At 38.3% G+C, this 22,920-nt stretch overlaps 1 protein-coding gene across 2 annotated transcripts in view; it reads right to left on the reverse strand.

Moving 5' to 3' along the window:
* Positions 1-6,278: 6,278 nt before the first annotated feature.
* Positions 6,279-22,920, reverse strand: part of mdfi (MyoD family inhibitor) — a 109,510-nt gene continuing 92,868 nt past the window's right edge. For both annotated transcript variants that reach the window (XM_062025129.1, XM_062025050.1), the window contains 2 exons: positions 22,415-22,780; positions 6,279-6,532 (listed from right to left, as the gene is read on the reverse strand). In XM_062025129.1, the coding sequence (XP_061881113.1) occupies positions 6,279-6,532; positions 22,415-22,780 (620 nt within the window). The remainder of the gene's footprint in view (positions 6,533-22,414; positions 22,781-22,920) is intronic.

Raw genomic sequence — 22,920 nt, forward strand, 5'->3', positions numbered from 1 at the left:
AAACTTTCTCCTAATGAAGTGAGTGCGACTCATATTTAGGTGCGCTCTTTAATCCTGAAATTGTGTAATTGACAAATAAACTACACTTCTTCCCTGCAGGAGGAACCCTGCAACAAAAAAGGACGATTTGAAGTCCGTGAACGATTGGCCACTTCATTACATGAAATTGGAATATGCTCAATGTCCTTGACGGTCCTTTTAACAAATGACACATACTTTACATAATTTATGTTGCGTAACACAAAAAAAATGTGACTTTGAGCGCCGTGTTCATCAGAGTACAATAATGACACGGTTTTAATTAAAAGTCAACCATCATTTAGGTTCATTTAAAGCAAAAGTCAGCGCTTTGAGCTTTTAATAAGACAGTGTGGGCTACGTTCACGTAGAAGGCAATACGGCTGTGCTAACATTAACTTTTTAGCTATGAAGCTAATTATTCTTTAAGGTCCAATGATTGTTTTGAAATATTTTCGCATGAAAAAAAATATTATCCATGGTTGGTCTGGTGAGTGAGAACCGGCTCCCAGTTAAGGTGCTATTGACACTCTGCTTGGGTATATTTTGCATCATACCCCAATAATGACATCACAAACCATTTTTACGTTCCATCATCTTCACTGTAAAATATTGCATTGTTTTCCAGAGCTTTCCCAGGTTATCATTTCAAACACAACACACTTAGTCATCACAACCTTTCCAGTTCCACCATTGTCAGCGTCGTTATTCCCTCAGACAGAGAGCCTGAAATGGGTTTTGAATCCACCTTAACCACGTAACAAAAACCCTTCCACGGATAGGAAGGGGATTCATATTGCTCCATCCGTTGCGGTTTACCTGACACATGAAACGTGACGAATTTGGGGGAGTGCACTATCTACTTTAGCCGCCAGATGGCAGTAGAGTTGAATATCTTAAAGTGTGTTTTGTGGCATTTGCGATGTAGCCACCTTGCATCTACCCTGCTGTATGGACGTGCAGGACTCCCTTGAAAAAGAGATTCTTAATCTCAATGGGACTTTCCTGGGTAAATAGAGGTAAAACAAAACACAAATGGCGCTTTCTACGGCTGGGCGGTATACCGGTGTTATAGTTGTAACTGGTATATTTCAGAAAGCGGTATATATTTGAGACAATACCGCCATACCGGTATATTTTTATGTGCCTTTGTTACGGTGCAGCACGCCGCCACTGGGTAGTTGAGGAAGGGTCTATCGCGCATTGCCGACGTGCCCGCACCGTACCTCCGGCGGCGGATCTTTTTTACTAACCAGGGGTAACACAAGCCGGTGAAAAGATTCAACAGAGCAGCTGTCAGCGCCGACAAACAGCCGCTGCAGTGCTAACCGCTAAAGCTAACAAATGCGGTGAAACCCTCGCTGACGTCATTCGTCGCTTGGCAACAGACACCGCCTTTTAAAAGGTACACACGCTGCTCTCAAATGAAGCTTGTCTCAACGGCATTTGATACTGTATATTTAAAGTAATTTTTTATGTAACACATTAAATACTTTAATTATATGTATTAAAAAGTAATTATATTAGTAATTACAGTACTTTTTTGGTTAACCCTGTAAGACCCCTTGTTGTAAAATTACAACGTTACCTTTAACCATCCTAAAAAACAATCTGTTATATTTGTTTTTTGTTTTTTTACCACATTTACATAGTCATTGGGTCCTATTGTTCAGTCTCACAAGGCTATTGGATTGTACATTTGTTCATAAGTCACGCCTTCTGGCCATGAACTCACACAACCTCTCAAGGTTTCCTTCGAACAACATCTATTAGTTTCATTGGACTGGATTCATCAGATTAAAGTAAGTAAAATGTCTTTTATATATTTTTTGGTTGTTATTACAATGTCTAGAGCATGTACATATGTAGTTATTGTGGAACAGATGCATCAAATTTCATTTAGAGCTTGTTATATAATTGTTGCAATTATACAACACTGGGTGAGTGTGGTAGTCAAAATAGCTGGCTTGTTACAGTGGGCTCAAACAGGTTGTATTCCCTCCACTACATCACTGCCTGAAGTATTTTCTCTATACATGGATAGTATACATTCTACCCTTGTGTTGTGTTCTGGTGACTGATTTAAAAGTCGTATCTCTAAAAAATGTAGTTAATTGATCAGCCTGACCTAAAATTCCATAACTTTGTCCACGAAGAAGATACCAACAGACAATTCAGTTCTGGGGAAAGTAATGTTCCTGAATTTGTGGATGTAATGGGGGTATGCATGTTTTCCTTTTAGTATGATAATTAGAGCCATTAAACCATTTACACTTACATTGATGGAATTTGGACACTTTTGTCCAAAGCAACTTACCAGGCAGACACTATTGTCTACCCTGAGCACTTAGTCCACCACCTGTTGCTGATGTGATGCCACGCAACAGATTCCAATCCCTGTTGACGTCATTACATTTTGTAAACAACATGACAGTATCTGAGACGGAAAAGAAAGACACACTATGGAAACTCAGACTCTGGCTTGAATTATTCAGAGAGAAATGGTAAATGGTTGTACTTATATAGCGCTTTTCTACCTTTCTAAGGAACTCAAAGCGCTTTGACACTATTTTCACATTCACCCATTCACACACACACATTCACACACTGATGGCGGGAGCTGCCATGCACAGCACTAACCAGGACCCATCAGGAGCAAGGGTGAAGTGTCTTGCTCAAGGACACAACGGACGTGACTAGGATGGTAGAAGGTGGGGATTGAACCAGTAACCCTCAAATTGCTGGCACGGCCACTCTACCAACTTCGCCAAACCGTCCCCGAAAAATGCCTGCAGGTGGTACCAGAAGAGCACAACTCTGTGGATGAGATGATGATGCTGCAGACACTGCAATACAGGATACACCAACACACAATGCAGAAAGTGTGATGTTCGCCTTTGTTTTACAGATGACAGGGACTGTTTTTAGGACTTTCACCACCAATGCAAGTCTTCATGACTGACGTCATGAAAAGAAAAAAAGAGGGGGAAAAGCGTTTTTTAAGAGATTTATCGTGTTTCATATTTGTAATAGATGATATTTCATATTTTTATGAAGTCACTTCATAAAAATATAACTAATGTGTGATTATTATTAATGGTATATACCGTTATAAGGATAAGTAAGCAATCAACCCTGCAAATGAACCCATAGTTGTTCAGACAACGTGAGAACAAATACAGAAATTATGCTCCCATCAAAGCCCAGTGTTGCAATATTACAACATTTCTCTAAAAACATACATAAACATTTTTTTTTTAAACTCTTCAATTTCTGCATCAAATGCTTCCTACAAGGTAATTTTTTATTTTTTTTAGGTTTTTCTATATTTGGGTCTTACAGGGTTAAGTGACGAGTAACTATAATTCATTACTTTTTAAAACTAATTTCAGGACACTGGTAGTAACAGTGTGTTGAGTTTAAACCAGGGGTGTCCAAATTACGGCTATAGTTCAACAAGCAACGTGGCCGAGCAGGGTGTTCACATGTTAAGTTTAAATATCTGGTGGTTTAAAAGGAGCTTACTTGGCGCCAACTCGTGGATAACATGACGTTTTAGAGACTACATACACAGCATTTACTTATATGACCCAATCCAAACAACCTTCCCTAGTCATGACGGAGAAAAAAGTCACAACACACAACACAACCTACTCAATGAAACTTGTTGTGGATATTAAAAAAAAAAAACAGCCCACAACCATAAAAAAAATTAAAAATTAAACCCATTTAAATCCACTGCAAGGCATGATGGGAAAATGCAAACAAAAACCTCTCTCCACACTTATCCATGTTTGGCACATTTTAGCTTCTTGATATTTCCGATTGATTACAAAACTTTAAGGAAGCCGTCACAAACGTAAACAAGGTAGGACTTGAACTTTCACTTTCTCTCATAGCTAATAATTATTAACTATATAGCCATTTTATTATTAAAATATGTACATACTGTATGTATGTATAGGCTACACACAGACAGACACACACACATATATACATATATATATATATATATATATATATATATATATATATATATATATATATATATATATATATATATATATATATATATATATATATATATATATATATATATATAAATAATTACATTTCATGCAGTCGGCTTTCGGCCCCTGGCCAAATTCTTTAGCCAATGCGGCCCCCTAGTCAAATAGTTTGGACACTCCTGGCTTGAACTAAACACTGTGTTTAAAATACCGTTATACATCGATCCAACCTAAAAACACTGGGATGTTCGTTATGGTCCATATCGCCCAGCCCTAGCGCTTTTTAAAATTTTCAGCAAACTGCATTGCAAAAACGACTAACCCCCATCCCAGGAACAGGGCCATGTGAATCCCTTACCTACTGCACGTACTGCCGTATTTCTACGGGATGAAATTAAGGTCCAGTCAAAGTAAACTTTGGTATTTTCAAGAGAAAGAAAGAAGAATTGCACAAGTATGGAATTGTAAGAGGAGAGATTTGTATCACGTCATTAAAAAAAGCACATAGCAAAGAGGTATTGGGTTGGAAAAAGTGTCTAGCGGTGGGAGACTTGGTCCTGTTATCAAAAGCGAACCATTCATACCGCAGACGTGCGGATAGAACTTAGCATAATGTCATCTGAGATTTCCACCGCAGGAATTAAATTAGACGTCGAGCAGTACCTGCTCCACGGCGAGCTTGGCCAAACCTGATAACACAGAAATGTGATTTTCACATTAGAGGAGACATGCAAATATCTTAACTACAATCTAGCCCTCACACCCCCAAAAAAAGGATTAATAGAGATTTGGGATCTACTCGGAAATTGAGGCGGTGGGCTAAGCCGAGGAGGCCATTTGTTCGCATGACGAGCGCGACAAAGAACGATGAAACCTATTAAAGGAACCACGTCGCCTTTTAAATCCAGTTCTCAAATGGAAGTAAACAAAACATGAAGTATGAAATGAGGAGAGACGTTTCTCCCTTCACATGTTTGCGGACGTCAAAGCCCGCTCGCCAACGCCGCCGATTTGATGCACTTCATCTGCAGGCTGATGAACGACTCTCTCATGATTCGTCGCTGATTAGGTCCGCTGAATAAGAGCGAACAAAGGGAATGTGATATTGCCACAAGCCGCCGTTATTCTGTGTTTTTTTTTGTACGTTTCTCCGCGCACAAAGACATCAGTGGATCCGCCTCTCGCGGCCGCGCGTGTCACAAAGGCCACGCAATCAGACCGAAAGACGTTAACCTTGCCAAGGACGGACTGAAACAGTTCTGCTGAGAGCCCGGCTTCAGTTTTTTCCCATTATGCCGCCGCTCTTATCAACGGAACCTCTGAAATCCGGTTAAATGGATCCGTTTTCTCATTTGCCTTTTGGAGGTCATTTTTCATGCTCAGAGAACTCCAGTCACTTAAGTCCAGGCGAGGGGCTCCATGGGAACAATATGGTCTATGCGCTCACGCCATTTATTCAAATGACGAGAGCGACAAAGAACGATAAAACCTATGAAAGAACCACGCCGCCATTTAAATCCAGTTCTCAAATGGAAGTAAACAAAACGTGAAGTATGAAATGAGGAGAGACGTTTCTCCCTTCACATGTTTGCGGCCGTCCAAGCCCGCTCGCCAACGCCTCTGATTTGATGTGCTTCATCTGCAGGCTGATGAGCGACTCTGTCATTATTCTTCGCTGATTAGTCCACTGAATAAGAGCGTACAAAGAGAACGTGATATTGCCACAAGCCGCCGTTATTCTGTGTTTTTTTTTTGTACTTTTCTCCGCGCACAAAGACATCAGTGGATCCGCCTCTCATGGCCGCGCGTGTCACCAAGGCCACGCAATCAGACCGGAACACGTGAACCTTGCGAAGGACGGACTGAAACAGTTCTGAGTTCTTATCAACGGAACCTCTGGAATCCTGTTAAATGGATCCGTTTTGTCATTTGACTTTTGGAGGTCATTTTTCATGCTTGGAGAACTCCAGTCACTCAAATCCACACGAGGGGCTCCTTGGGAACAATCCGGTCAACGGGCTCACACCTGGAACACGGCTGAGACTCTGGCGGCCCGACAGCGAGCACGGGGCAAGAGAGACTGCTGTTCTGCGGTCGAGCCCGTAAAAGAGAGAGACGACAAGCCGACATAGCGAGAGCCGCAAGCCGCGGTGACAAAGACCGGACATAGCGCTTTGCAGCTTGGACAAGCGACCGCGTCCATGTCGCTTCCCCGGAGACAGGCTTTGGGACGAGCGTGCGCCGTGGCCCTCAAGAGGAGAAGCAGAGGCTGCAGCACTCCATGCAGATCTCCAGGCAGTCGGCCGACTCGCAGCAGGCGTCGATGATGCCGCAGTCCATGTCGCACGGCAGCTCGCAGTCGCCGCACTCCTCGGAGGCGCAGCAGCAGCAGAAGCAGGAGTCGTCGCCGGCGCACGAGCCGCAGGTGGCGCAGTCCAGCACGATGTTGCACAGCGTCAGGAATTCACAAAAGAGGCAGGCCAGGATGCAGTGAACGCAGCAGTCTGGGGACAAAGACAGTTCGCTCGTCAATTCAACTTGTTAAACTGGAATTGAACTTTTAGTTAGTGCAGCCATCCATACACGCATCCGCCGTGCTAATTTTGTTCAGTCATACGATAGTTTTATTTGATCATGTTCAAAATGTACAGCTCAATATTCAGTGCACCCTGAAAGTATTCACTTTTTCTACATTGTGTTCTGGTACGGTCTTATTCCAAAATGGAATAAATTCTACAAACAATACCCCACAATGACAATGTAAACATTTAGTTTTTTTCAAATGTAGCAAATTCATTAAAATTAAAAATTAAATAAATCACATGTACCCATTTGCTCAATACTTTGTTCATGGACCTTTGACAGCAATTGCAGCTTCAAGTCTTGGCACACCTATCTTTGGGCACTTTCTCTCATTCCTCTTTGCAGCACCTCTCAAGCTCCATCAGGTTTAATGAGAAGTGTTGGTTTTCATCCAAGATGTCTCTGTACTTTGCTGCATTCATCTTAGTCTAGTCAGGGAGGTGACCAAGAACCAGATGGTCACTCTGTCGGAGTTACAGATTCCTTTGTGGAGAGATGAGAACCTTCCAGAATGTCAACTATTCCTTAGTAAAAAGTACATAGCAGCCCACCTAGAGTTTGCCAAAATGCACATGAAAGACTCTCAAACCATGTTGTCGTAGAATTTCTGACCTTTTGACCTATATTTCTTGTCTTTTAAGAATGTCCGCTCATTTGCAATTCTCTTCTATTTTGTGCCATTGAATGGACCAGTTGTGGGACAAAGGTGAATATGGAGTTATGCCAACCTGTCTACAGAATGTTTAGATTTTCCAAATATGACTAAGAGATACAAGGTTGTTTTGGAACAGACAAAACCAAAACAAAACAATCATGACGCACTAGATAAAAAACAGTGACGCACAAGAGACATATAAAAAATGGGAGAAGACCGGAACTCGACAGTGATTTTGGCTTGTGTGTGTCTTGTTTGCTCCGGAGTAACATGTGGTCTGTCTGCACGGCCAACTTAATTCAACCTGCACTTCTGATAATGGGTAAATACATTTGTTGTACTAAACTACTTTTGTTGCCTGCTTAAGCTTCGGACAATCCACTACACAAATTGGCGTCACGAACAGGATGGCACAGAAGCTACAGGTCGACAGCCGCTCCCGCTCTCTCTGTCAGGCAGAAAGTATGTTGCACGCGCGCATCACAAGGTAAGCAGTTTGCTTTAAAGTGTAAACATTTTCTGCCTGGAGAGAGCCGGATCAATAAGACTAATTGCTGAATCTATTTTTGATAAAAGATAGGTTTAGTCAGGTTCTCCAAAAACAACCTGGAATGGGGTAAATTATGGTTGGATTGAGTTGTTTTATATGTGATCATTTGTCTGTGTGTTTGTTGAAAACTTGTGATTTCTTGTTTTTAGCTATAAGGGGATTGTTAATAGGATGTTGGTGGTTTGGAGTGTTTTTGAAGCATAGACGATGTGAGACGAAAAATTTCTTTTAACCTCTTCATCCTCTGTCGTTGTTGGCAGAGGATGCTTTTTTCTGCAAGTACATTAGGTTAGCCGGAGTTGGACACAGCGAAATTTAAGGCAAGGTTTGCTAACTGGTGTGACATTTGGCCCACACAAATTTATGACGTCTATGAAGGTCCTACGTATCTGTCTATGTGGAAACTGCAGCGGTCCCTAGTCCTTGTGACTCAGCGTGTAAAAAAGCCCGATATAAGGTGATCGTTCAGTGACTCCGGTAAAGGAGATCAACTGAGCCAAGTTGTCACGAATTTGGAAATTTGCTGCAGTATAGATGGATAGAGTTAAGGGCTCCATATGGTAGAGCCTTGGTGAAACTGTATGGACTGACCAGACACGAGTCTGTAGGATTGTTGGGTGATTCCTTGTGGTCCTACTGGGCGTTAGGCCAGGTTTTTTCCCTGTTGGTCAGGAAGGATTAATCGCTGTACTCAATCTGAAGAGAGTGCTGACAGGTTGGTTTTGATAATAGGAAAAATAAAATATACTGTATATGAATAAATAAACATTTAAATATCAATACATACATTTGGACTGGGACATTTAAGCATTGTTAAATTCATTAGTCATTAATTATGTGTGTAATATACTGTATTGAACAGCCTTGTTGCTTATCTGATCCATCCAGTTCCTGTGTGGAAGTTGAGACAAACACACACGCACGCACATCATAGATTAGAACACATCGTAGCTTTGAATTAATAATGATATAGCAAACACATTAAATAAAATTGAATTAAATTTAATAAAGGTAAAATGATTATTTAATTATATTGACATTTTTATTATTTCAAGAATAATCACGATGAAGTAAAATTTAAATTTATATTCTAAAACATCTAAAAACATCTGTGAATCATAGAGTCTGAGGAAGTACAGATAAGAATCGCCAACACTCAGCGCCAGAGTCAAAACAAAACGTAGAGAAGCGTTAAACAAATTCTAATCGGAAGGAAGACAGACCAAAAAATGAGAACTTAAGTAAACGGACAGCAAGTAAACCAGAAATAATAATGTAAATAAATAACAAAGAAAGCAAATTTCTATGTGACATTGGTGCATGTAGAATTACATGTAGAGAATAAAACTAAATGGAAATAACTGTCTGCAAGATGAGCATGACGTCATGAATTGTGCTCGGGTTAGTAATAGACAGATAGATAGACAGATAAAACGTTATTGATTCCTTCAGGAGAGTTCCCTCAGGAAGAAGAAGTAAAAAGTAAACAGTAACTAATAAGGGTATAAATGGAAACAAAATAGAAAAATATTACAAGGAGAAAAAAAAATAGAACAGTAAAATAAGAGAAACTAGGCATTAACGACCATGATATAAAAAATTATTGCACTGTTATTGTTTTGCATTCCCTGTCATCCTAGCCCCCCCAAAGAGGAGTTGTACAGTGTAATGATGTGTGGGACAAAGGATTTTTTTTTATTTTATAGTTTAAATCAGTAGTTCTCAAAGGAGGGTATGGTGTTTCTGCCCGGACAAAAAGGGGGGGTACCTGAGATTTTAAATATTTTAAAATAGCGACAATTCAAAATCCTTTATAAATATAATTATAGAAGAATAAATCTTCAACAAAATAAATATTTAGAATTAAGTTCACGAGCCCAGATGGATCTCTATTACAATATCCAAAGAAGGTTGATGATTGATTATATGTATAGAAATCTTTATTATAATTTAATCACTTGTTTAATTTTTAAAACGTTTTAGTTATTCTTATATTTTTTTTTGGCCAAATAAGTCAAGTATGACCACAACAAATGAGCAATATGGTGCACTGTTATACAATTTAATAAATCAGAAAATGATGACATTATGCTGTATTCTATTTTTTATTTTACTGGGAAAAAAGGTTGAAAACCACTGCCCTAAATCATATCTAAAGCTAAAATTATTTTATAAGACTGATTATTTTGGATTATTGTGTTTGTATTGTGAGAGAAGGAGAGAAAGTGAGAGAGAGAGGAAGAGAGAGCAGGTGAAAAAACAGATTGAGGATGAAGAGGATGGTTTGAGAAAATATGGGAAAATGATGTTTATAACCTTACGTTATGTGAATGGTTTCTAGGAGAACAGAAAATAGAAACATTGTGTGAAGTGTAAGGAAGAGATGGATACAGGATGTTGTTTGTAAAGGAAAACGAAAGTGAAGAAAAGATGAGAAAGTGACAAATGAAGGTATTCGTAAATGGTATGCTGTTGATTGTGGTTAGCTGCAAGTTTGTTTAATTGTTTGTTTGTTTAGTTGTTTGAGTGAAATGGGAAGAAATCAATAGGAATAATTACATGCAAAATGGAATAAAACGATGAGTGCGATAGATAATGAATGAATAGATGAAATAGGTTTATTTTGGTCATATACTCAACCATCAACCAATTTGTGTGAGCAATTTAACAGTAAATTAGACATATTAACAATCATACACATTTACACACAGAAAAGAAAAGAAAAAGAATGACCGAAAAAAGAATAGGCTGAAGCCAAAGCTTATATTGGCCTATGATATACATTTACTGAACATTAAATTACCTGGAACATCAACGTTAAAAGATGAAAGTAATTGTTACTATATTTTATAATGTTCAAAAAACTTTACTTTTCAAGGGTCTCCAAAACCATAACAAAAAACTACATGTGTTCAGCTCATCACTGAGGATGGTACATCATTTAACTCCTAAAACTGAAATACATTTGTGTTTTTATTTTTATTTTACTTGACCTATTTTAAAAATCAATATCCCCGTAAATGATAGTTTCTCCTCATAATGTAAATAAGCTAAGAATACAAACTGGAAGGCTGTTGTTCTTTAATCGGAAACATAATTGCCATTGTTTTAAAAATAGATAATCTGAACATTAAACACATTATGACTTATAAAAAATGGATTGGTATGATTATAGTAGCATGCTTTGAGTATCATTGAAATGAGCCTTTTAAGTTTAAGTATTGGGTCTATATTTCTTCTATAAACATTTCCCCAAACTTCAAAACAATACTACATATGGAAAAATAAATGAATGAGATAACATATGCAGACATTTCTTATTCAGCATGTGTTTTACTTTATACTGAATGGCAAAGATTTGGATATTTTTCTTTAATATGTTCAATATGCGGCTTCCAACATATTAATGATCAATTACTATTCTCCAGAATGTAGTTCATATACTCTGTCAATTTCCACTTGATTCAACTTTAATTTTTGTTTCACAATTTGACTTTGCACCACTAAACACCACAAATTTAGTTTTGTTATCATTCAATGATTACTTATTAATATTAAATAATTTTTTAGGTGAATCAATGCGACCTCGATTTCCTCAACGATTTCTTCAAGTCTTCTCCTGAACAATATACATTTGTATTATCTGCAAACGTAATACATTTAATTTATTAGATACTGAACAAAGATCACTTAGATTAAGTATAAATAGCTTAGGTCCCAATAACAAGGCTTGTGGAACCCCACAAGTGACTCTTTCTGGCTGTGATTTAGTCTTAGTAATTTCCCCATATTGAGATCTATTACTTAAAATAACTACTTAACCACTGTTGTGAAACACTTTTAATTTATGGGAGTATTGGGATAGGATTGAGGAAGATGTCTGCTGTGGTGGTGGTTAGTTTGGAAATTAATTAAATAAAAGTAACTTTAAAGTGCAGTCTGATATTTTTAGTTTGGAGTAATTTATATTTTTAATTAGACATTGCATTCCACCATACATCTGGGAGGTGGCCTTGAGAGGTGTTTGTGCTGCGATATCAGGACAGCTGGCACAAAACAATGTGTGTGTGTGCATGTTGTGACTAATGTGAAAGAGAAGATGGAAAAACGAGAAAAAATTAAAATAAAAAAAAATAATAATAAAAAACATTCTGCCTGTAGCATGACGTACAGCTTGCTCGCGCCTACTGATAGACAAATGATAGTTTAAATTAACTTATAGATAATCTTAAAGTGAATTAAAAGGGTACTTAAATACACATGAAGTAGTATGTATAATCTTTGAATTAAGGTTATTGATTAGCATTTAATGGGATAGTTAAGACTGTAATTTTAAAACGTGATATGCAAAATTGAACTAACCGAGAGGATATGAAAACGATGGGTGTACATGTTTTGAGTTCCAAATTCTGGAGGAAAAAACCTCAACAAAACGTAAAACCATACAGACGGACTTGGGTGGTAGTTAAGGAATTGTCTTAGGTCAAGCTAGGGTGGAAACTGTATGCAGCCAGGGGACTGCCAACTTCTCTGAACAAGACAAGCTCCAAAGTTGTAGCCAGAACATGCTCACAAAAAATACAGGTGTGACAGAGGACGCCCACAGCAGGACGAACAGCAGGATACAAACAGACCCCTGCTGGACATAAGTGTCAACGGACAATGTTCAACACAATCTTTGAAGCATTCCTTTGTGGTCAACCTGCACACACCTTGTAATGACCTGCTTACGAACTGTGCCCTGACATTCAATACTGCACAGAAGGAACTTCCTGATGTTGCTTGACAGCACGACATCAGCTGACAACTACTGGGGACGCCTCCCAGGAACGAATGGAGGACGGGGACTGCTCCAACTGTCCTAGCACTGGCTGACTGAGGTGCGTCCGTGTGCCCTGCCACCCAAACCGCCAAAGTGTATGATCACCAATTAGACGACTCATAATAGGAGCCTTTTGACTCTTATATATGGTGGGACTCAAGGTATGGCCGCTCATGTGAACTATCCTTTCAACAATTAACATGGTATAAGATGGACAACTAATGACACACATTGTTCCTTTGCTCTCTGTCATGCCTACGAAACCAAAAATTTAGGTCAAATGATAAAACAGGGCGTAGCTGCCGCTGATTGAACCGATACGCAAATACCACATTTTCAATTATTTCGGTTGTCTGTTAAAAACATAGCTATGGGCTGCAATTTGGACATTCCTGCTGTAGGCTACAAGGAGCTAGCAGCTACACAACAGCTGAGCTAAAATAACATTTAAACATATCAAATATTTATAGTTGCTTATTACATACACAAAGTCGCAGAGAGACAGAAGTCTGTAGAAAGTATTCAGTAACAAACGTGTCCGCATTATTAAACTTTCTACCACAGGAAACATACTGAACAAATACAGCAGTTACTGTCAGACTCTAATCCGGATTACCTTGTCTATCAGAGACATGGTTAAAACCCACAACACCTTTCGTTCTAATTAATGTCCCGGGGGACAAGATTACAGAAAAGACAGATCGAGTGACAAAGGGGGGAGGAATTATGATTTATGAAAGGGAAAACATTAAAAGTAGATCAATTTGAGTATGTTAAAATTTAATTTAATTTAATTTTCCTCAGAAATGTATTTCAAGGTAATTGTAGTATACCGACCGACCACAGCTAAAGACATTTTTCTAGATTCATTTTCAGACATACTCAAACAGCATAGTATGAAAGAAGTAACGTCATGGGGGACGTTAATCTGGACTGGTTAAATAAGACGCATAGAAAGAAACTTAAGGATATTATAAACGGCTTCTACAATGATACAAAGGATAAGCAGCCTTACTAGAATTACAATTGGATGACAAAAATCAAAGACAACATCTGTAAATACACGAATACAAAACCAGAAAGAAGAGTGCTAAAATAAAAATACCATTGGATTAATAAAACAATTTGGATTCTAATAAGACATCGGGACTCAGCTCTCATAAGAGCAATTAAAACAGGTCTAAATACAGATCGTATGATTTTAAAAGTTTGGAGGAACAAAGTTACAATGTTTATGCGGAAGTCTAAGGCTGACTTTCACTTAGAATTAATCAAAGCTGCAAAAGGGAACATTAGAAAGTTATGGAAAACCAGATACAAACTTACGGAAAGAGAGCAAACAAGAAACAACACTATAACATTAAATATCAATGGCGGTACTATCGCAGACAGTCTGGACATAAGTAATAATTTTAATGAACATTTCATCCAGTCTGTACAAACCCTGAATAAAAAGTCCCTCAAAATCAGTGCAAATAATTGTCAGTTATTCAGGATGGACTAATTTTAGAATTAACAAATGAAACAAAGTTAAACAGAATCTTCGCTGCATTTTCAGACTCACGATCTAGAGATATATATATGGGTTGGACACTATCTTCCTAAAAACATGTAAGGATTGTATATTTTGCTCGTATAACAACAATTGATAAATAAATCAATAACGGAAAACACTTTCCCTACCACGTCGAGAAACTGCTACTATAATTAAATCCATAAAGCAGGAAATAAACAAGACCAGAACAAGTACAGACCAATTAGCCTTCTCCACGTTATAACAAAAGGAATAGAAAATTTGAAGTTAAAAGGTGGCTTTGGAGCAATCAAGGCTGCTCACACGGTCACTAAGAGGGGCATTATGTAGACACATCAACTTAATGTGTATTATATTTATCCATGAGAGCATTTTTGTTGTAAATTGTGAGGTATGGCTGTTAAAATCTTGGTTGTTTTTACGAATGACGACAGATGTGAACAAGAGCATGTATTGTCTTTGTGTGATGATGTAAATAAGGTGTGGTTGTATTGTATGTTAAGTATGTGTCCATGAAGGGGCATCTGGTGACTTTTCTTAAAATTGATTACATGCTACAGTATGATTATTTTTTGATTAATTATTGATTATTATGAATGTATATATTTATTATGATTAATTAGTGTCATAATTCTATTGCTTGATTTGTGGATCCCTTTAATTTAGGTAGCCAGGGACTGCAGATGGAAAGTAGCTATTTAGATATAATCTGGTACAGAACATATCTGTTTCTGAACTTAATGTTTCTGTGCATTGTCCCTTCATAGATAGACTAAATTAAATACAACTATTTAGTGAATTATTGAGGCCACAATAATTCACTAGGTGTTGTAAAATATCAAAGTACTATTGCAAAAGCGAACAGTGACCTCAAACATGACCTGTCCTCCGCCTCTGTTCTTGCTGCACTTGACTATCAGCTGCCTTTTCTTTTTTTTGGATGTTTCTGAAACTACTAATACTACAACTACTATTACTATTACTATTACTATTACTATTACTATTACTACGACTAACACTGTCCCTGTTTCAGGGACAGAGGGGGGAGGTGAATTTGGATTGGGTCAGGTTTGAGCGTGTTGAGGTTTCATTTAATCGATATGATCAATCCGGTACAAGGATAAAGGTACAAGGATAAAGGTACGTAATGATTTAGATTGACAATTGCAGTGGTTGGCGGAAGCAACCACAACCTCAAAGGAGAATGCCAATTCAGTAATTAAATGTTTTGTGAATGATTTAATATCTCGACATGGTTTCCCCAAAAAGATTAGGTCAAACAACGGCACCTATTTTAAGAAAACAGGTTATCGTCTTCAGTCACAAGATCAGCACTTCTCAGGACCAGCAGCTTCCTAGGAAGGCGGAAAGACCATGAGACCAAAATGGTATGTTTGCAAAATGTAGAATTTGTGTGCCAGTTCCTCTGTGCAGATTTGAGGATGAAAGCAGCCACTCCAGATTCCCTTGCACTCGCTAAGAGGGGCACGGTCAAAGCCGATCCAGGACCAACACCCGATACCTGACTGGAAGGAACCGAGAGGAGAGACAACACCTTGCCAGCGATGACGAGAACAACTAAGGTTGCCAGCCAATGTGTCCGTCGGGACTCCAGCAGCTGTGGAAGGAGGCCCTGAAGCAAGCCGAGGGCCTGGACCAAAGCCCCACGCCCCATACTCTGCCCCAGCCTTCCCCAAAGCCCCCACAGCTCCAACTCTACCTGAGTTTTCCCCAAAGCGGCCAGCGCGCACATGCCATTGCACAGTCTGCCCAATGGACTGAACCACACCCCAAGAAGAGACAGAGACAGACTGTTTGAGTGGATCTCTTTCTTCACCAAGGCAGCCAAAAGCCCAACGAGGTAGCCAAAAGGCCAACGAGGTGTCGGCAGGCCACCAGCCTGAGGCACCACCGAGCCATCTATACGAGCACTAATCGAACATGGACTCATACGAAATTCAGTTGTGTGTTCAAAATCAATTGGTAATTAACAATATTGGTAACTACATTCATTGCAAATGCCGGAAAAAATATTTTTGCAAATGTCTTACAGTCATAAGTCTATATACATTCATCTATTTATGTTCAATGATGTTCATGATCAAAGTATTTGTTATTCCTTTACTAAATCAAAGGGTAGGCCACTAATTGTGTTCTGTGAGATGGTTTTACTGCAGGCTGGTAACAGCGATCGCTCTGAAGGAGGGTCATAGACGGAATTTTTGCCTCGTATAAAAACATTGAGGTTTTTGCCTCTATCTGTGGTAGAGATTTAACTTAGTGGTCTACATCAGAATTTTTTTTGGTCCAGGGTCTTAAGACCCTGGAAGGAGGGTATGTCGTAGAATTTCTGACCTATTGACCTATATTTCTTGTCTTTTAAGAATGTCCGCTCATTTGCAATTCTCTTCTATTTTGTGCCATTGAATGTACCAGTTGTGGGACAAAGGTGAATATGGAGTTATGCCAACCTGTCTACAGAATGTTTAGATTTTCCAAATATGACTAAGAGATACAAGGTTGTTTTGGAACAGACAAAACCAAAACAAAACAATCATGACGCACTAGATAAAAAACAGTGACGCACAAGAGACATAAAAAATGGGAGAAGACCGGAACTCGACAGTGATTTTGGCTTGTGTGTGTCTTGTTTGCTCCGGAGTAACATGTGGTCTGTCTGCACGGCCAACTTAATTCAACCTGCACCTCTGATAATGGGTAAATAAATTTGTTGTACTAAACTACTTTTGTTGCCTGCTTAAGCTTCGGACAATTCACTACAATGACAAACTAAATTCCCTGGTCTGATGAGACAAAGATTTAAGTCTTTGGCATGGATACTTGGAGGAAATCATCCCTACAGTGAAGCATGGTGGTGGCAGCATCATGCTGTGGGGGTGCTTTTGAGAGACGAGTCAGGATAGAGGGAAATATGAATGCAGAAATGTACAGAGACATCCTGGATGAAAACCGGCGCTTCCCATCCAACCAGATGGAGCTTGAGAGGTGCTGCAAAGAGGAATGAGAGAAACTGCCCAAAGAGAAGTGTGCCAAGCTTGTGACATCATACTCAAAAAGACTTGAGGCTGTAATTGCTGCCAAAGGTGCATCAATTAAGTATTGATCAAAGGCTGTCATACTTATGATGATTATATTTTTTAGTTTTTTTGATTGTAACACATTTGCTAAATAAATAAATAAAATCACACTGTCATTATGGGGTATTGTCTGTAGAATTTTGAGGATAAAAAAAAAATTCCATCTTGCAATAAGGCTGTAACATAACAAAACATGGAAAAAGTGAAGCGCTGTGAATACTTTCTGGATGCTCTGTACAACCAAACATGATAAACTTGAGTCTTTTCCGACTTATAAATGTCACAATGTTGGATACTCGCTTTAACGCTCAATCCCTTTGGCGTGAGCAAGCACGCCGTTTTGGAGGCCTCTGTTGGCACGGTTTTAGTCTGGCAAGGTTGTGAGGTCACCGCGAGGCGGACATACTTATTTGGACATTAAATCAAGGGTAGTGGTTTTAGACTATAAAAAAACACAAACAAAGGTAGGATGAGGTATTATTATTAGTCTAGTCTTGGCATGTGCATAATAACATTTACATGCAACATGCAGCTGTGTATCTAATGTTGTGACCGGGTGAATCTATATAAGGTTTATGAAGTTTATTTTCGACCGTGTATGGAAATAATTGTGAATTCAAAATATATGTTCAACCTGTACACTTTCAAAAAATAAATGATGATACTTTTGGAGAGGATAGAACACCATATGCTTATAATCTTTCCTAAACTGGCACAAATTAGTACATTTGTTAAGTCCTTTACTTGATCCATCCCATAGTTTAATTCTACTTACGGATCTCTTCTACTCTATGGTAACAACAGAGAACAGTAAAGTGTATGAAGTGGTTTTAGTTTCAGAATTTATTCTGTCTTATTCAATATTGAAAGATGTATCACCCTTTTGTTGTTTGTACTTTTTTAAAATTTTGTTTGTTTGTTGTTTATTTTGTTTATTTTTTTAGTTTGTTAATTTCCATCGCATTAGTTTTTTGTTTTTTTTTACTTTCTGTGTATTTTACCATGAGCAGAATGCAATAGTGTCATCTGCAAACAGTATTAGTTTTCAGTCTTTCATGGCTTTACATGTACATATAATATACTGTTTCCCTAAGGCGGGGTCGGCAGCCCGCTGCTCAAGAGCCACATGCGGCTCTTTAGCACAGCCCTAGTGGCTCCCAGGAGCTTTTTAAAAAATGTATGAAAATGGAAAAAGTTGGTGGAATAAAATACATTTTTTGTTTTAATATGTTTTCTGTAGGAGGACAAACATGACACAAACCTTCCTAACTGTTAGAAAGCCCACTGTTAAATATGTTTGTGTTTATGCTTCACTGATGAGAGTATTTGGTCAGCGCCGTTTTGTCCTACTAATCTTGGCGGTCCTTGAACTCACCGTAGTTGTGTGGACTGTGACGCAACAGTTTGTTTACATGTAAAACTTTCTCCTACGCTGCCACGGAAAGACATGTTTAATGCCACTCCTTCTTTGTCTCATTTTGTCCACCAAAGGTTTTATGCTGTGCGTGAATGCACAAAAGTGAGCTTTGTTGATGTTATTGACTTGTGTGGAGTGCTAATCAGGCATGATTTGGTCAGGGCATAACTGCAAGCAAATCCATGCTAACATGCTATTTAGGCTAGCTGTATATACATATTGCATCATTATGCCTCGTTTGTAGGTATATTTGAACTAATTTAATTTCCTTTACTTATGTTGTTTGTGTATTTAATTTATATTGTATTTGCATGTCTCATGACACATTATCTGTATGTAATATTGGTTGCATTTCTGATAGTTGTCTGTGTGCCATGTTGTTCCAGACCACAGCAAACGTTTGCCAGCTTGCAAAGATTGTAGTAAATCCTCTACAAGAAGACAGCCTGCCGTTTCCTTTAACTTGGACACACTTTTATACCTTTGGCCATTTTTAGCCAGTCATTTCCAGGAGTTATGTCACCCTTTTAGAAGCCTTTGTTTAACTAATGTTTTCCAAAGTTGTAAAAATGTGTATGATAAATATTAAAATGTCAACATTTCTGTAGGCTAACATAGCTAGTATAGACACTTACATCATGTGTTGTCTTCATTATAACACTTATATGAGACTTTTATTTTTTGGGGCTCAAGACAGATTTTCTATTTGAATTTTTGGTCCAATATGGCTCTTTCAACATTTTGGGTTGCCAATCCCTGCCCTGAGGTAACCTTCCCACGGGGTAAACAAAGTTAATCTCTATTCATATAAGTAGAATAATTTTGGTCCCACGATTGACCCTTGGAGTACACCATAAGATATACAGTCTTTTAGGGGAAAGCTGTTTGGATTACTGGCATTGTCCCTCTATGTGTCTACTATAGAACACATACATATAGTAGTATTCTTCCTTTCAGTCTTGTAGGCCTTGCTTCCATGAAGCAGTATGGTTCAGTAAACAAAACGTCATTTTAGAAAGAGTGAAAAAGACAACCCAGAGAGGACTGTACCCCGTTTGTTTATGGATAATGTTACTATGCAGCACAACACTGTCACAATTATCTTCTTTGTTGAATTTATTGGCAAATTAGACATGGTGGTGTCACACTAATTATGCAGCTCCTAAATGCCCCACAATGTTAACACTAGCCAGTCCTGGATATACCAATAGGACCCTGATTTTAACATTGGGCTTTTTCCAGATGACTCCGACCCCCGCCAAAATAGGGTAAATCGCTGCCATGTCAAAGAGTTGTGAAGTATTAATGTATCCTCAGCAGACAACATCGCCCCATACTGAATGTGTCACAAAACTACATCCTTTTCATAACATCTGTTGTATATAAATGTGAATTATTAGTGTTTTATTGCCCTATGTTTTAAGCATTCATGGTTTGATTTTTTAAATTTTATTTATTTATGTATTATGTAGGGTTGTCCCCATACCAATATTTTGGTACCGGTACCAAAATGTTTTTCAATACTTTGCGATAATATTTGAAAATAAAAATGACCAAAAAAAAAAAAGGTTTTGGCTTCATTTTAACAAACAATTTTTTTGATAAGTTTAGCATATGGTTCTTATTGCACTCAATAAACAATTTTGGAAGATTAAAATAAAAATTAAAAGGCATTTAACACATTGGGCTTTTCTTGTTGCGCTCAAAGAGCAATTTAAAATTTGATATATTACATATGGTCTGCCATAATCTAGCATTAGGTTAAAATATAATAGAAATCTTTATTGACATTATGCTTTAAGATTTATGGTTGCCACTCTTGGTCTGTGCTTTAAGACAAATGCTATTGTTAGTAAATACTAAAAACAATACTATGGCTAAAAGTACACATATAGGAAAGTAGTCAGTAAAAAAAACACATTGTTAAAGATAAAAGACAAATTGTAGGAATGTGTTACGAAATACAGTCGTATTTCACATGAAATACAGTCGTATTTCACATTACACTTGCATTAGTTTACATCACGTGGGCGGTTTGGAATCCGCTAATAGCCAAACAGCTGTGTGTGTGTATGCACAACATACGAGAGAGTTAACTTTATTACCCGTCGATCCAACTGCTTGTCATTTAATTGTTTAGCTACGTTTGAAGCAAAGGTGGTAATACGTTAACATTAGCCTCTTTGGGATGTTGCAGAATCTTTAAACACTATTTTTTTATGTGAGAAAACCAAAATATCTTATTTGAATAGTTATTTTCTCAATTTTAACTACAATATATACAATATAATTACCAATGATAAAATTAAGAGTATGTTGTAAAGTCAATAACTAAAAATAAGTAGATAGCTCTTACAACTAAAGACATTTGTAGAAATACAATTTTAGATCTTGACAGGTTTGCTGCATACATTCTGCATACATTCTCCAGGTAAATTACAGTAGATTGCTGATTATTTCATTAGAATATGTTCATGTGTATCTGAAAAGTCCTACTAACTCAATAATTGTATCTAGTCTTAGGGCAGGGGTGTCAAACTTGTTTTCTTTGAGGGCCACACCGCAGTCATGGCTGCCATTAGAGGGCCGCTTGTAACAGTAAATAATTAATGAATTTGCCTATGAATTTAAATATTTTAATTTTTTTTAAGGTAAAGAGTAAATAAAAATCTGTGGATTTTACCACTGTTTTTTACAGAAAAAAACAGGCAGCCTCTGTTTTTTTTTAATTATTATTATTTTTACAACATCGATCCATCCATTTTCTATCGCTTGTCCCTTTACTGTAAATAGAAATACAGTACTGCTGTTTAATTTTATTTTGGCAACTCAACTGCCAGTTTTTCACCATAATAAAATGTGGTACCATAAAATCATCAACCGTGGATTTTACGGTGAAAAAAACCCAATAAACTGACAGCTCTGTCGACAGGATTTTACTGTGAAAAAACAAATATTGGTCGTTTGTTTTCAACTTACAGTAATATGCTGTAAAAAAACCTCCCTAAATTTTACAGTAAAATCTATTGGTAATTTTTATAGTGTACAATTAGATGGATAACATGCTTGGAAATCATAGGTTAAGCAGATATTTAAGCATTTATTTGGATTTAGACCAAAAAAGATAGATAATATAATATTTGTTGCAATATTTTTTTTCCCTGTCAAACTCGAAAAAACCCCAATACTTTTAGTAAGAAAATAAGAAATTAAAGAAAGAAAATAATAGGTATTTTATTGACACATTATTTCCAGGCTTTCGGGCCATATAAAATGACGTGGAGGGCCAGATCTGGCCCGCAGGCCTTGAGTTTGACACATGTGTCTTAGGGCATGCAAGCTTAGAGAGCGAGCCAACCACTCACATTCACAAAACAATGGGCAATTTATAGAAGTAGTGTCTGGTTTTGGACACTTGGGTGAGGACAGGGATGGAGACAAGCCGCAATGAGGACCAACAGACTCCATACAAAAAGGCCTGAGAACTACAGTAGGATCCTTCTTGCTGCAAGACGACAGTGCTAACCACTGGACCACTATGCTGCCAAGTTAGTGCTCGGGTTAGACCTCTATATTAAAATGATTCATACCCTACTTTTGCAGTCTGTCATGAGTCATGCTGTAAAAGATGAACATTCAGTTGGCTTAGTTCTAAACAATTAACAGTGGTCGAAGCCATAGAGTTGCACAAGTCAGAGTGTTGATGTTGAATTACTTTGCATCTTACCATCCTGTGCTTCTGTGGGAATCTGGGAGCTGTTGCTCTTGGAGCTACTTTTGGAGCTGCCTTTGCTCCTCTTGCTGCTCTGGGAGGTGATGGAAGGGTTAGACTGCAACTTCTTGCCGTGCCTGGGTCCCGCCGACGAGGAGGAAGAGGTGGATGACCCTCCTCTTGGGAGGGAACCCAGTTTGGGATGCGCATGAGGGCCCCCGTTCCTGTCCCCGCCAGACTGGAGTGCGTGCGTGTGCGGCGCGGGATGCGGACAGTGAGGGGAGTGTGCATGGTGTTTGGTTCCGTTGCGTAGTTGGCTGCTAGGCTGCGTCCGGCATGGTTGGGTGGGGTGGATGGGTGTGGATCTGGCTGCTGGTTGACCTGTGGAGAGACAAAAGAGGTATTGTTGAGTGATACTGACCTCGTAGCACATCAATACTAGAGTAGAATTCGCAATTCCGGTAGGGATTGCGTGTGAATGTCCTATGTCCAGGGTGAGTGGAGTGTGCTGATGTTGGAAC

This window comes from Entelurus aequoreus, linkage group LG01 (genome assembly GCF_033978785.1).
Source record: "Entelurus aequoreus isolate RoL-2023_Sb linkage group LG01, RoL_Eaeq_v1.1, whole genome shotgun sequence".
Lineage (NCBI taxonomy): Eukaryota > Metazoa > Chordata > Actinopteri > Syngnathiformes > Syngnathidae > Entelurus > Entelurus aequoreus.